Source organism: Alternaria postmessia (genome assembly GCF_024291825.1).
Source record: "Alternaria postmessia strain BMP 2775 chromosome Unknown scaffold_10, whole genome shotgun sequence".
NCBI classification, from domain to species: domain Eukaryota; kingdom Fungi; phylum Ascomycota; class Dothideomycetes; order Pleosporales; family Pleosporaceae; genus Alternaria; species Alternaria postmessia.
The window spans coordinates 300,598-315,940 of NW_026260083.1; the positions used below are offsets into that span (position 1 = coordinate 300,598).

Below are 15,343 nucleotides of genomic sequence, written 5' to 3' on the forward strand. Positions count from 1 at the left end.
TTTTTTCTTCCGCACCGATAGCATCCCCCTAGTTTTGTGCCTTGAGCGATCTGGCAGGCAACAGCCCTCTCCAATCATTGAGCGGCTTCTTTCTATACCAGAAGTACCACTAAGGGATTCCTCCGTCCAAGCAATCCACAGTAGAAAAATCTCACGCCCTACGCCCTACAGCTTACATGGTCTACGTATACAAAGACTCGCGACAATTCCGTCCATAGACGACGTTCTTACCCAATATGGCAATTCGCGCGGAATTAGCGACATCGGACATTCGCATTTTAGCGTCACGAACCTAACAGTTGGAGCTAACACTGAATATATATCTTGTACACGACGTTCGATCTCCAGACTCATAGACTATAGATCATACGATTGCTACGTTTATCTTCCCCGTGATTAATTCGGCATTATTAGTTCTGTCTTACTACCCCACAATGGATTCTTCACAATTTCGAGACGCGGCGAAAGGTACCATTGATGAGAGTAGGTTACTTCTGTCGTATGTAAGAGCATCTACTAACGCTGTACAAGTCGCTAAATACTACGACACCCTGGAAGAACGACCAGTTCTGCCTTCCGTCAAGCCAGGCTACCTCCGCCCACTCCTTCCATCATCCACCCCCGAAGAAGGCGAATCATGGGAAACCATCCAAGCAGATATCGACCGCGTCATCATGCCAGGTCTCACCCACTGGCAAAGTCCCAAATTCATGGCTTTCTTTCCTTGTAACTCATCTTTCGAAGCCATGATCGGCGACATGTACAGCGGTGCTTTCAACGCCGCAGCGTTCAACTGGATCTGCTCACCCGCCATCACCGAACTCGAAACCGTAGTCATGGACTGGGTAGCTAAGCTCATCGCCCTGCCAAAAGAATTCTTGAGCGATGGCGAGGGTGGAGGTATCATCCAAGGCACAGCCAGTGAAGTCGTGCTAACAGCCCTCGTTGCCGCCCGCGAACGCCTCATCCGCCGTAAGCTCGGCGATATGCCCGAAGGCGAAGAACGCATGGACAAAGCGGCGGACATTCGTGGGAAACTCGTTGCACTAGGTTCTGAACATGCACACTCTTCCACTCAAAAGGCTGCGGTCATAGCTGGAACAAGGTACCGCAGTGTCCCTGCGTCAAAGGAGTCCAATTTCAGCGTCACCGCCTCTGCTCTCCGTAAAACGATCGAAGAGTGTCGTGCGAAGGGTCTGGAGCCATTCTACTTTACCATAACCATTGGTAGCACGGGAACTTGCGCCACCGACGACCTGGAGGGTATCGCCGCACTTGCCAAGGAGTTCCCTGATCTATGGATCCACGTCGATGCCGCATATGCCGGTTCCGCTCTTGTGTGCCCAGAATACCAACATCTATGCACACCCCTCGCGTCCTTTGACTCTTTCAACTTCAACTTGCACAAATGGCTACTTGTCAACTTTGATTGCTCAGCTTTCTTCGTAAAGAAGCGGAGAGATCTCATGGATACGTACAGTATCACGCCTAGCTACCTCCGCAACCCTCACTCAGAGTCAGGCCTTGTCACCGACTACAGAGACTGGCAAATTCCTTTGGGTCGTCGATTCAGGAGTTTGAAGGTGTGGTTCGTGCTCAGGAGCTACGGAGTCAATGGATTACGAGCATTTATTCGCAAACATGTCAAGCTTGGAGAGTACTTCCACGACTTGTTGCTGCAGAAGCCGGAGATGTTTAGTGTGACTACGAAACCAGCATTTGGTCTTGTGACTTTCCAGGTCAAGCCCAAGATGGGGTCGTCAGCCGCAGCGGCGGCGAATCAGGCTGATCCGGCGCATGAAGCCCTGCAAAATGACTTCCATGCTGATGCTGAGGCGCAGTATAGAGAAATGGTCAACCAGAGAACGAAGGAAGTTTATGAGAAGGTCAACGCCAAGGGAGATTTCTTCTTGACAAGCACCATTGTGGGTGGCCAGTATGTCATCAGGGTTGTCAGTGCAACTTTGAAGAGCGAGGAGAAGTGGATGAAGCAGTTGTTTGATGAGCTGATAGAGGTCGCAGAAGAAAAGGGCGATGTTAAGGCTGCCTGATTGTTACGTAGCATCCAAGACGACTGCGGACGGTATTCTAGACTTTTATGTTCTTATCAATCGCGCCCGAGGTATTCATGTTCACTGTCACTCTACATGTGCGCTCGCCACCCGGCTCCACCTGCTCCTCTCCTGTCTTCACCATTTCCCTTCACGACGCAACCCTTCAATGCTCAAAACATCGTCAGCTACTAGCATAACTTGCGCTAGAGAAGGTCCAAGCTCAAGATGTTTCTCTCTCGCCTGCTCCCCTTCCCTCTCTTTCTTTCCTCCACGACACAACTACACTCAGCATCTCCTCGTACACCTCATCACATAGTTACTGTCGCGCAACACATGGCTTAGCCGTTGCCGGGATTCTGAGGCTACGTTTGCGGTGCTGTTGTCGAGAGTTAAGGAATGAGTAGCACGGGAACAGATGAAAAGAGATGAATGGGGCACAGAGATTGAGCGATTACTAGTCTAATCTCAATATTCGCACTGCGTTACCACCAAGAACATCTTGTGCCTTTTTGTCGTCTGTGGAGAATGCTTTTGAGATAGCTCCGTAGTTCGCATTCACACTATGCCATTCTTTCGCGTCCTCTTCGAGTGGCGGGAAGAACGGATGATCAGTACCTACTATTGTTAGCTTCAAATTCACGCTCTGTAGCATATGTACTTACCAAACAACAATCGATCAGATCCAGATGCAGCGACTGCTGCTCCAAGGCCTACTTCCGAGTAAATGACAGCATCCAGATAGATGTTCGTCTTCAAGATGTCCCAAACATCCCTCCTTTTCTGCGTCTTGCCATGCTTCTTCAGATGCCCATCATGCAAGATGCAAGACTCGATACGGCCAGCCAAGAACGGTAATGTACCTCCAGAATGCGCCAACAGTACGCTCAACTTTGTGAACCGATCCCAGACCCCGCTCAACAGCATCCTGCTCACTGCGATGGTCGTCTCCAAGGGGAAGCCGAGTGCGAGTGGTAGTACGTGTCCGTATTCGCTCGCTCGGGGTCCGTAGACAGATGTAGGTAGGCCGTAGTGTGGGTGGAGGAATATAAGTTGTTGGTGTTTCTCCAGTGCTGCGTAGACAGGGTCGAGGTTCTCATCGTCTAGACCTTGTCCAAGACCAGAAGTTCCCATGATGACACCACGTGCATACTTGAGTGTGCTCAGCCTTTCGATCTCGGCAGTTATGACTTCGGGCGATGCGGAGAGTGGGAGGGTGCCGAAGAAGTACAATCGGCCGGGGTACTGTGAGCACTGGTCGTTGACATCGTCGTTGATCTTCTTCGCTGCGTCTCCAGCTTCTTCCGCAGGAAGGAAGTCAAGCCATGGGTTTGCCAATGAGATGACTGACTTGTCAATCTTGTGCAGGTCCATGAAGGCTATCTTCTCCTTGATCTCGTAGTACTCTGAACCAATCGGACGGCCTCGTGAGGTTGAAGGTGTTGAAGGGTCATCTTCGCCTGGCAGGATGATGAGACGTGCCGAGTCTGGTGCATCGGGGAATGTTCGAACGTATGGTACGGTCGTTCGCGAACGCAAGAGGTCCATGTATTTAGGAGGGTAAACATGGGTGTGTATGTCGACGATCGTCATGCTGGCTAATTGGGACGCGTTCTACGCGTCAAATTCTATTATTGGATCTTGCTGCGACAGTATGTGAGTGCCTCGAGCGCGATATTGACAATTTGAAGAAGATACCAGACACAGCAGACTGTTCAGACTGGAAGTTGAGACGTATTGTGAGTGTTTAGACCCTGGTGGGGTAACTTCGGACTGCCCCACCTACACGGCGTCCAACATCCCACCTTCCCCAAGTGGCAAGAAGCTACGGAGAAAGTAGTTCAGCCGCCAACGGAGATGCCCGCGGCTAAGATATGACATTTTGGTATGTGAGAATGTTTGTTACGTACGGCGTTCTGAAGCGGGTCGTCAACAATACCTCAGCCCATCAGTGTAACCCATCAGGCACCAGTCCTCAAAAAGACGTTTGGTGGCTTGTCCCAGGTCTTGAACTCCTCATCGACCTCCCACTCAATGTCTCCTGTACCCTCATCTTTGAACCCTAACCTCCTGTAAACGGCTCTCCCCATAGCGCTACCCTCTGTTGTGCACTCCAAGTTACCCCTCTTCTTTGCCTCTGCAAGGCCGGCCTCGACCAGCTTGGTAGCAATGCCGCGACGCGAATATGCTGGGTCAACAGCACAGATATCCAAGGTGAAGATAGCTGGAGGATTGCGGTCTGATTTCTCGACCTCGCGCATGTACGCGATGCGTCGTTTCCATAACGAATTGAACATCTGTGTTGCAAAGCGTTGGTTCTTTTCATCGTAGTCGACAAGAGCAGCAGTCATGTCGCTGGAAAAGGGATCGCCGTAGCCTTCAACAAAGGACAACTGCTTCCAGATGGCCATGCCAACGACTCGTCTTTCGCCCTGCTTGTCTGGTTCAGGCAGAGTGGCTTTGAGATAGATGGCGTTGGGTTGTCCGTCTTTGTTGGTGGTAGTGGATTGCCATCGCTTCATCAAGGTTTGGGCGTGCTTCTTCTGTCCCTCGTCTGTGTCCCAGCCTGGTGTCATCAGCCGCCATACAGCATCTTTCGCCTGATGACCAAAGGCTTCGGAAAGACAGTGCTGTCCTTGCCTAAAATCTTGCTCGGTCTCGAAAGGCGCTATTATTACGTCGTTGTTGTTGGCCATGGTGGAGGTAGTATAGATGGTTTTGTGGGTGTGGGAATGCTTTACGTGGAGTATGTTGGGGTAAGCGGGCAAGTTTATGTATGAAGTTGTTAGTTTGGAGTGACTAAAGGACCCATACGATGACATGGCCTTAAGCCAGTCATGATTGCCTGACAGTTGCCTGGTCCTTGGCGCGGCGTTCCAACGTAAAGCCGTGGTTTGATGGATTAGATGAACTTTGGATAATCATGTCCTCGAGGGAGTGATTATGTGAGGTGGATATACTTCAAGACCATGGACTACTTGAGTAAGGTGCCGAACGTAGCGACAAGGCTGCACTTATCTAGATTCACAAAACGAGGAGGTTGCGAGGACATTTCAGATGCAATGGTAGAATCGCCGACCCGCCTAATCGGAAACACAGTCAGATGCATGTGGTGACACAGGAGGGTGCAGAGAGGGTTGTGATGGCAGGCGACGGCTAGCGTGGCGTAAACAATTAGCAGGGATGACGCGCTCGCGCCTGCGACACGCTTTCGCGTTCTCCCTAGGCACTTTCCATCCACTCCACCAACAACAAACACACATCCACCACCCGTCACAGATCACGCTACAAGGCGTCATATCTGCCGGTCACATACTCAAAATGCCAGGCGCCGTAACCAAAGCACCGGCGAAACGCGCCCTTACCGAAACATCGAGCACCCGCGCAAATGTACAGGCTTCGCCCCACTCGTCGAAGAAGCTGAAGATCCAGAATGGCAACGAGAGGAGTAGACCACCACAGAAGACTGTCAATGGCTCCTTCAACGCGAGCCAGGTGGGCCCAAGCGAGTTTGAGGAGACGTTGGAGAAGATGACGCAGGACATGGAGACGTTGAAGAAAGACAACACAGAGAAGGACCAACAATGGCGGCGGCCTCCCTTGCCAGAGGACTTCAACGAGATGACACAAAATCTCGTCTTCCAACAGATTGAGGCTGAAGAAGGCGTACTTAATGGTGGCAAGACGACGGTCAAGCTCTTTGGTGTAACCGAGGTGAGCAACATGCAGACGGCATATGTGACCTTGAGCTAATTATATATCACAGACTGGCCACTCCGTTCTTATCCACGTTACCGGTTTCCAACATTACTTCTACGTCGCCGCGCCCCTCAACTTCCACAAAGAAGACTGCGAGCCGTACAAGGTGTTTCTGGAGAGCGAATGCCAGAAGAATTTCAACCAGCACTCAGCCGTCATCGCGTCAGTACAGATGTGTATGAGGGAGAACATATTGCGCTTTCAGGGTAACCAGAAGAGCCCATATCTTAAGATCACTGTCACAGACCCGAAAATGATCAACCGCGTCCGAATGATGGTGCAAAAAGGCAATGCTAATTACAAGCGACTCTGGCCGGCCAGAGAGGATGGTATCCTTACTTTCGACAACATCGCCTACGTGCTACGTTTCATGATTGACACCAAGGTACGTCATTTTGACAACTAGGTTGTGGCGTCACTGACATTCCAGGTCGCCGGTATGTGCTGGGTCGAAGTACCAGCCGGAAAATACAGGATGATCAGCCCTCGCGATCGACACTCCAATTGTCAGATTGAGGCACAGTTACACTACAGTGATCTCATCGCCCACCAGGCTGAAGGTGAATGGGCCAAGCTTGCCCCTCTCCGCATCCTCTCTTTCGATATCGAGTGCGCTGGCCGTAAAGGTGTCTTTCCGGAGGCGAACGTCGACCCCGTTATTCAGATCGCAAACGTCGTTACAAGATACGGAGAGCAGAAACCCTTCGTCAGGAACGTCTTCTGTCTAGACACCGTCAGCCCTATTGTTGCGACACAGGTCTTGTCTTTCCAGGATGAGGGCGAGATGCTGATGAAGTGGCGAGACTTCGTCGAGGAGGTCGACCCAGACGTTATCATCGGTTACAACATCAACAACTTCGACTTTCCGTATTTGCTCGATCGTGCAAAACACCTCAAACTACAGAGATTCCCGTATTGGTCCCGACTGAAGACTGTACAGTCCAAGGTAGAGACCTCCAATTTCTCCAGTAAACAGCTGGGAAACCGAGACACGAAGACGACCAACACCAATGGCCGTCTACAACTCGACTTGTTGCAACTCATCCAGCGAGATCATCAGCTGCGAAGTTATACACTCAACTCGGTGTGCGCTCACTTCCTCAAAGAGCAAAAAGAAGATGTACACCACAGTATGATCACAGAACTGTTCAATGGCGACTCCAATTCCCGGCGACGATTGGCTGTATACTGTTTGAAGGATGCCTATCTACCACAGCGACTGCTTGACAAGCTCATGTGCCTGGTCAACTACACGGAAATGGCTCGTGTCACGGGTGTGCCTTTCAACTACCTTCTTGCCAGAGGACAACAAGTTCGCTTCATCAGCCAATTGTTCCGTAAAGCCCTTGAGCATCAACTCATCGTTCCGGATCTCCCAAACCAAGGCGACAGCGGTGACCAGTACGAAGGTGCGACTGTCATTGAGCCCAAGCGTGGCTACTATAAGGAACCCGTCGCAACTCTTGATTTTGCTTCGCTTTATCCCAGTATCATGCAGGCTCACAATCTTTGCTATACAACCTGGCTCGACAGGCAGACAGTGGAGAAGCTCAAAATGAAGAAGGATGAGGATTACATTGTCACTCCGAACGGCGACATGTTTTGCACATCAAAGACACGTAAGGGACTCTTGACAGAGATTCTAGAGGAATTACTCGGTGCGCGTAAGAGGGCGAAGAAAGAGCTGGCGGTCGAGACCGACCCCTTCAAGAAGGCTGTGCTGAACGGTCGTCAGTTGGCCTTGAAAGTCAGCGCCAACTCGGTTTACGGATTGACGGGTGCCACTAACGGAAAGCTGCCATGTCTTGCTATCGCAAGTAGTACCACAAGTTTCGGTCGTCAGATGATTGAAAAGACCAAAGCCGAGGTAGAGGCAAAGTACAACATCGCAAATGGATATACGCACGATGCCGAGGTCATTTACGGTGACACCGATTCCGTCATGGTCAAGTTCGGTACCTCAGAGCTAGCAGAAGCTATGAAGTTGGGCGAGGAAGCTGCGATTTATGTGTCTTCGAAGTTCATCAAGCCCATCAAACTGGAGTTTGAAAAGGTCTACTTCCCCTACCTGCTCATCAACAAGAAACGTTACGCGGGTCTGTACTGGACCAATCCAAACAAGTGGGACAAGATGGACACGAAGGGTATCGAAACAGTTCGTCGTGACAATTGCCGTCTGGTTCAGACTGTCATTGAAACTTCCTTGCGCATGCTGTTGATCGACCAGGATCCGGAAGGTGCTCAAGAGTAAGTTATTCCACCACTCTAATTGCTCACATACTAACGTCAAAACAGGTTCGTCAAGGAGACTATTGCAGACCTTCTGCAGAATAAGGTGGATATGTCCAACCTTGTGATCACCAAAGCCCTTACCAAGCAAGAAAACAAAGATGGAACAGGTGGCTATGCAAACAAACAAGCACACGTTGAACTTGCAGAACGTATGAAGAAGCGCGATGCGGGTTCAGCGCCTGCTCTGGGTGATCGTGTCGCCTACGTCATGGTCAGAGCCGCCACGGGTGCGAAGAACTTCGAGAAGTCTGAAGATCCTCTCTTTGTTCTTGAGAACAACTTACCTATCGATACGCGTTACTATCTGGACAACCAACTCGCGAAACCACTCGGCAGAATTTTCGAGCCTATCCTAGGTGAGAAGAAGGCAGCATCGCTACTCACTGGTGATCACACGCGTTCCATCACCGTGGCGGCACCCACCATGGGTGGTTTGATGAAGTTCGCAAAGAAGACGCAAACATGCATGGGATGTAAGAAGCCGCTGACCGCTGCATATGAGAAAGATGGTGCCGTTTGTGAGAACTGTCGGCCTCGCATCGGCGAGCTGTACACAAAGACGCTGAGCAAAGTCAGTGAACTTGAGGTTCGCTTTTCACGCCTTTGGACGCAGTGTCAGCGATGCCAAGGCAGTGTTCACTGCGAGGTCATCTGCGCGTCGAAGGATTGCCCAATCTTCTACATGCGCATGAAGGCGAGGAAAGACGTTGAAGATGCAGGCAAAGAGTTGGTGCGTTTCGACAAGGACGCGGCGCTATGGTGATCAAACAGTGTCTCACTCCTATCATGTAATTAACACGCGGTGTTTTGGGCGTTATGATGGCATGGGATATCCAACTGTATAAAATGGAGGCCAACTCAGTTTGTTCAAGGTGCGTAGCGATATATGCATGTAAACTCTTAATGAATGTTGTTGCATCATGTATTGATATCTAGTGGTTGTGTCTTCTGGAGACCGTAACTACAACCACCTTTGACAACATCTTCAGCTCCTTGATAGCGTGATCACCGTACACGGCGATCTGATTTCTTCTAGACGTCTTAGCAGTTTCCAGCATCTATATAATGCCAACCATCTCCACAATACACTCAACATCTCTTCCGACGAAAACAGGCTACCAACCATTCGTTCCACATTGCCACAACATATCGTGAACGCTGAGGAGCTGGCTTCATCAACGCATCAGCGTCATATCCTGTTGATATTCAGCGTCATATCCTGTTGATATCCTTCGCCAACCTTTCCCCGTCAAAGTGCTCAATCCTCGTCGATCTCATGGCTCACGTTGCCCTCTAGCCCAACAACAAAATCTTGGAAACTCTTCAGGAAAGTCTGAAACAGCATGATATCTTTCTGCTGTCCCAGTAGCTTCGTCACGACATCCTTGATTTTCGTGTGTACCATATCTCCGACTATGCACTGAGTTGCGAAAGCGGTATAGGCAGAGGTGTAAGCGTTGTTTTGGGCGACGTAGAGGTTTGTGAGCATGATCTGGTGGGCGCGAAGTGTGGTGAGGACGTCGGTTGTGAACTTGGCTCTGGGTGTCGAGGATGATGAGGTCTTGATCGATGGAGATGGAGAGGATATAGGCCCCGCGGTCGGATGGAGTGTTGACCTGCTGTATTGGAGGTTGGACATGATGGTAGTTGCTGTTGGAGAGGAAGATTAGCTTGGAGATCTGAAGCAATACTCTGAAGAAGGAAAAGCGCAATCGAGGTTGCTGAGGTGTTTCAATTGGTTTCCGTGGCTGAGCTTGAGGAGAGAAGTTGCATGTTGTGATTGGTGAAGTGTAAAGTGAAAGAGTAACGAACACAACGTTCCCGGATCCACATAGTATGACCGGAAGCGTTCGCTCTCACTGAAACATGTATGTTCACTCCGTTGCCTTGTACTAACTAGGTACTGCTGGATGTACCTGCCTAGGTATCCAATGCAACTAACAACAAAGTAGGAGGCAATCCACTTCTTTCCTTCTTCATTCCCTATCTCAACATTGATGATCGAGCTCGACTTGTGTCAAGAGGTCCGGTGCATTCTGGATGTGATTACAGGGGTAACGATTACCCAATATATTATTGCGCTTCCAACATCTCTCCAGAGCATTCTTGAGGATACGATGTGAGCGAGACAGATTACCCATATCAAGTTTCATGAACGCATTCTCGAGACATGCTATACCATGCGAGAATATACGGACATCTAACCTTGTCGACCGCAACAAAAGTCTTCTAAGCTGGAGCAATGCGCAATAAAGCAACCCCTTTAGCCATCGCTGTAAAGCCATCTCTATAGAAGAAGATGCTGAGGAGCTTATCTCGGTTCGTTCTGCTCTCCGCTTCGATTGTTGCACGTTTTTAATGTGTAGGCTTTCGTTCGAGAGATTCAAGATGCTTGTACGATAGGCGGAGAAAAATGTCACGATGTCAGTCTGGTGTTGAGATTCCAGCCGAACGACCCCACCATTAGCCTTATCGCGCTCGTGTACACCTTCTGTCTTCGGCAACAACCCCGCCAACAACACCCAGCCATCCATCATGGCTGAGCTACGGAGATGGCCGCTGGCACCGCACCTATCGCCTGATCTTGGTGCCTTCTTTTCTAGCACGCGTCTGTCTCTTTAGTAGCCGTTCCCCTGCATCACACAGGTTCAACCCTAAGCAACGCGTTGACGAGTAACGCCATGGCCAATATCAAAGTAGACTCGGCTGTCTCCCAGGATGACCTGGAGATTCCGGTATTCAATGTCAAACCGTAGATCTTGGTTAGCATCTAACAACGCGCAGCTCATCGACTTCTCTGCCTTTCTCTCTGGTGATGCCAACGCGAAGAAGCAAACTGCCGACGCCGTCCTCAAAGGCTTCCAAAACGCGGGCTTTGTCTACCTAAAGAACCACGGCATATCTCCTTCGACCGTATCCACCGTATTCTCCCACTCGGCCAAATTCTTCGCACGGCCGAAAGAGCAGAAAGACAAGTTGGCATGGTACTCCGCCGCCGCCAACCGCGGCTACGTAACACAAGGGCGGGAGAAGCTGGTGGTGCTGGAAGAGACTGGTACAGAGGCGGAGATGCGCGCTTTGGTGCCAGACCTGAAGGAGAGCATGGAAATTGGACGCGATGACCAGCCCGAAACACCCAACATGTGGCCAAGCGGAGACGACGAGGCGAAGGAGTTTAAGGATCAGATGATGGGCTTCTTTGAGACATGCAAAAGCCTCCACATGCAAGTCATGCGCGCTATTGCAATGGGCATGGGCATTGAGGAGACTTGGTTTGATGGCTTCACAGATGCGGGCGACAACACATTGCGCTTGTTGCACTACCCTGGTGTATCTAAGAGCATCTTCAAGAGGAACGATGGGCAACTGCAAGTCCGCGCAGGAGAGCACAGCGACTACGGTATGGCGACCGACTTGAGATACTAGATGAAGGGAGCGACTGACATAATGACAGGTTCTGTAACCCTCCTCTTCCAGGACGCACGCGGTGGCCTCCAAGTCCGCTCACCAAAAGGCACATTCGTCAATGCCACCCCTATCGAAGGTACCATAGTAATCAACGCTGGCGACCTGTTAGCACGCTGGTCGAACGATACTATCAAGTCGACGTTGCACCGTGTCGTGGAGCCGCCACCAAAACCAGAAGATGCAGACAAGGATGAATACCCACCCAGATACTCAATAGCCTACTTTTGCAACCCGAACTACGAGCGCAAGATCGAAGCTATCCCAGGAACACACGAGAAGGAAGGAAGGAAGTACGGGGACGTCATGAGTGGAGACTATTTGATCCAGCGGTTGACGGCGACATACTGAGGAAAAGATGCAATATTGTAAATCTTCGCATATGCTGGTAAGTATACCGGTCGGCTTGACTACTACAGTGGTGACTGTAAACCTTGCATCAACTTAAAGATGAATTCAGGTATATCCCAACACTTCATTCCAACTCGAGCATCAAATACCCACCAGTCTAACCAAATACAAACCTTCTTACTCCTTGTGCAGCATGAAAATTTACCGTATGTCACGAACCACATTGTCATTAGAAAAATGTTGGCGTGTTTATTCGTGAGATACTCTGACAGCTTTAATATATGCAAGGGTCTCTGCCTCCTTTCCCAGACACATCTACGGCATGAGCGCGTTGATATCTTGTCTTGATGGGTCTTCCAACAATTGATGCTCGATTGGCTGTTGAACAGGCAGGACTCTTGGTCCGTCGAACAAATGGCTGTTTTGAATATAGGCTTGATTTTGCAAAGATCGATCCTAGCAATCGATTCGGTAGAATCTTCCACGTGTAGTCACCAAGCTGCGCTGTGAAGAAGGAAGTACAGGCCCCTACAGCGTCCGCAGGTGATTGCTTGCGAAAGGAGCTGATGCTGTGAGCCAGCTCTCCTATCTGCTCACTACCCGTTTTTTCTTATGATCTTTGATTTACATTTCCATTGATACTTTGACTTAGCACCGAGGATTGAGGAAGAAGACGAACACACGTGTTGAACAAGACTCGCTAGTAGCCATATATAGCTGCCACTACTCTACTACAAAGCACCAAGTCGAGTCCCAGCCTGTAGTAGCAAGCTTGTAACACCACCATCTATCGATTCTAGCGGCGCAACAAGAGCCATTTGACTCCAGCTAAACAGCGTGTTGCGTCCCCCAAACACGAACACTTCGAAACGTCCCACGAATGTATCATTAGCCCATACGCGACTACCATTAACCACGTCCGTTTCTATACGCAATGTAGTTGGAAGTGTGATAGGTACTGGCTCGTGGGAAGATGACGACTGGTTCGTCCATATGCGACCTGGATGGCCAAGATCGAAGCCATCGCTAGGAGACACGGAACGTAGAGGATATTCGAAGCCATCCGCAGTGGTGAACGTAATTGTTTCGATGCTGCCACTAGATTCGTTGGAAGATTTGCTTAGAGACAGCGAAGTATCGGGCCCAGAGAGGGTGAATGGCGAGGATATCTCCAGGGTAAGCGTGTATGGTGGACCATACGATCCGAAGTCTAGCGGCGCAGTGCTGTTGTTTAAAGAAGTCTTCCATGATAGCAGCTTTGGGCTTTTCATGTCCACTTGCGCGCTGTGGAAACGTCGATCCAAATTTTGTCCTGGAGCTTTGGCTGCCTGATCAGTCATGAGTTAGCCATAAGGTCAAAGTGCATCGCTTTCACTCTCCGCTGTACATACCAGGAACGCAACGCTGTCTGATAAATCGTCCGAGGCAATCTTTGCACCCCGCGTGCCAGCCCAAGCACGCGCTGCCATGACGGGTATACCCTCGCGCATCGCGTAGTAGGCTTCAAGCTGGGTAGTCGCATCCGCGCCATTATCGTTCCAGGCCGCAAGGATAGCACCCTTGTTACCGCTAGCACTGGGTTGTAGCTGTTCTGTAGTATTGACTGGATTGTAAAGAGACGGCTCCCACTGCCAGCCGGGAATGTTGGCGAAGTTCATCGTGCGCGTGACGTTGTAAAACTGTGGGTAGGGCGCGGGCAGGATAGGCATATGATCATTCTTGAGACTCATGTATGCCCACCAGTCCTCGGAGTTGATGATGTTATATCCGCCACCCTGAAGCTCAAGAGGATCTGATTGACCGTACTGCCAGTGTTGTATGATGACATCCTTGGAGATGGTGAGATTCTCGGATGGCTCATAAGTACCCCATATACGTATGCGCTTACCGGAAGTACTGTTGACGAAGTCGGACATCTCATTGACAAAGTTGATATAGTCATCCGCTAGGTCAGGATCGTATTCGTCAGCGCCAATGTGAACTTCCTTCGTTTGAAACCATGGCAGGAACTCAGACCAAATCGCTTTGACTGTGGGGATAGCATCTGGATGGCTCAAGTTCAGCAGGTCCTTCTTTGCGAGTGCCAACTCAGGCTTCCATTTCGTAATTGCTAGTGCGTGACCTGGAGCTTCGATTTCGGGGATGACAGTGACGCCACGTTGTGCGCAGTGTTCTTGAAAATCTTCAAAGTCGGCTCGCGACAGTGTCTCGTTCGGGCGCTGGATGATACCCTGTAGCTCGGGATTTTGTTCTGGAAACAGGGAGAAATGCGAAAAGACATTCTGCCAGGTCTCATTGCGGCCACGATTCAAGGGATAGTTGTCGCTGGAGTGGTAATGGAATTCCGAAATCTTGAAGAACGAGGCATATGTGCAAAGCTCTTTGAGAAAGTGTTTATCGTACCTAAATATAGGGGTGCGAAGTCAGTGAATCTCTCATATGCAGTTCGTACATGGAGATGACTTACCATTTGCGACCCGCATCGAGCATGAATCCCCGTGTGCTATACGCGGGCGCATCAACTGTGTGGCCCGTCACGAGTGATCCGTTTCCAATCAGCAGCTCTTGTAAAAGAGTGCGCGTTCCCCAAAACATGCCCCTCGCACCAGTCCCGCCTATGTACACACTACCATTAGTAACATCAAGTTCATATCCCTCTTCTGTAGATTGACCATTCTCGTATGTCAATGGAGTATTGCTATCGCGGATTGGGCCGAGATGAATACCAGTGAGAGGAAAGTCGTCTACTTGCTCCAAAGTCCAAGAATCACCGAAGAGCGACGAAAGGTCGGCGCGAAGTGTGTCCGCGAACTCATGAGCAGATGGCGGTATGAGAGTTAGACCTTCAGAGTCTCTTGTACCAGCAAATTGTTTGTCGATGTATATCTTCCTTGCGCCCGTGCTGATTGAGAAGCCGGGGTCACTCGTATCGCTGTAGCTCGGTAAGACAGGCGGGAGAGAATGCAGCGCGGTTACGAGACCGACGAAATGCGATAACGCGAAGAACATTATACTCTGTATGATACGATGGGAAAGGCAGTCAAGTCGTTTAAGCACCTTGGGTCCTGTTGTCGTATTAAGATATCTAGGTAGCTGTGTCTTGGCTGCCGTCAAGCGTCCTCGGCCCGCTTCTGCAAGGCCGATGTAACCTTTACAGGGAGCAATAATAGAGACATGCGATAAGACATAGACGATGAATACGGAAGTCGCCTAGAAAGATAAATGCAACAAAGTTAATGGATTTGGAAGGACATTTCGTCGCAAGAGATATGCTGTCAGCTTAGGGCAAGCTCCAGTTTGTGAAGCTCGACCGGAAACAGTCTAACCTATTTCAGATGGGACGCTTCGGGTTACAAAGACTCGACCGTACAGCTGCAACAAACTAAACCACATTGCCGCAAGGTCAAGCGGGATCTTAGGTACGC

At 50.1% G+C, this 15,343-nt stretch overlaps 7 protein-coding genes across 7 annotated transcripts; 3 read left to right on the forward strand and 4 right to left on the reverse strand.

Moving 5' to 3' along the window:
• Positions 1-434: 434 nt before the first annotated feature.
• Positions 435-2,051, forward strand: J4E82_002561 (uncharacterized protein; the record flags this gene model as incomplete). The annotated part of the gene is made up of 2 exons (XM_051728860.1): positions 435-483; positions 532-2,051. 2 exons carry the CDS (start codon positions 435-437, stop codon positions 2,049-2,051), a joined length of 1,569 nt encoding a protein of 522 aa, XP_051591378.1.
• A 457-nt stretch (positions 2,052-2,508) lies between these two features.
• Positions 2,509-3,644, reverse strand: J4E82_002562 (uncharacterized protein; the record flags this gene model as incomplete). Its single annotated transcript, XM_051728861.1, has 2 exons — positions 2,509-2,669; positions 2,717-3,644. 2 exons carry the CDS (start codon positions 3,642-3,644, stop codon positions 2,509-2,511), a joined length of 1,089 nt encoding a protein of 362 aa, XP_051591379.1.
• A 368-nt stretch (positions 3,645-4,012) lies between these two features.
• Positions 4,013-4,747, reverse strand: J4E82_002563 (uncharacterized protein; the record flags this gene model as incomplete). The annotated part of the gene is made up of 1 exon (XM_051728862.1): positions 4,013-4,747. The coding sequence occupies one exon, from the start codon at positions 4,745-4,747 to the stop codon at positions 4,013-4,015; it is 735 nt and encodes a 244-aa protein (XP_051591380.1).
• A 625-nt stretch (positions 4,748-5,372) lies between these two features.
• Positions 5,373-8,865, forward strand: POL3 (DNA-directed DNA polymerase delta; the record flags this gene model as incomplete). The annotated part of the gene is made up of 4 exons (XM_051728863.1): positions 5,373-5,765; positions 5,818-6,195; positions 6,241-8,057; positions 8,106-8,865. 4 exons carry the CDS (start codon positions 5,373-5,375, stop codon positions 8,863-8,865), a joined length of 3,348 nt encoding a protein of 1,115 aa, XP_051591381.1.
• A 495-nt stretch (positions 8,866-9,360) lies between these two features.
• Positions 9,361-9,741, reverse strand: J4E82_002565 (uncharacterized protein; the record flags this gene model as incomplete). The annotated part of the gene is made up of 2 exons (XM_051728864.1): positions 9,361-9,640; positions 9,719-9,741. 2 exons carry the CDS (start codon positions 9,739-9,741, stop codon positions 9,361-9,363), a joined length of 303 nt encoding a protein of 100 aa, XP_051591382.1.
• A 1,042-nt stretch (positions 9,742-10,783) lies between these two features.
• Positions 10,784-11,918, forward strand: J4E82_002566 (uncharacterized protein; the record flags this gene model as incomplete). The annotated part of the gene is made up of 3 exons (XM_051728865.1): positions 10,784-10,837; positions 10,887-11,502; positions 11,557-11,918. 3 exons carry the CDS (start codon positions 10,784-10,786, stop codon positions 11,916-11,918), a joined length of 1,032 nt encoding a protein of 343 aa, XP_051591383.1.
• Positions 11,919-12,649: 731 nt separating this feature from the next.
• J4E82_002567 (uncharacterized protein) lies at positions 12,650-14,927 on the reverse strand (the record flags this gene model as incomplete). Its single annotated transcript, XM_051728866.1, has 3 exons — positions 12,650-13,246; positions 13,310-14,321; positions 14,386-14,927. The coding sequence occupies 3 exons, from the start codon at positions 14,925-14,927 to the stop codon at positions 12,650-12,652; spliced, it is 2,151 nt and encodes a 716-aa protein (XP_051591384.1).
• Positions 14,928-15,343: the final 416 nt, after the last annotated feature.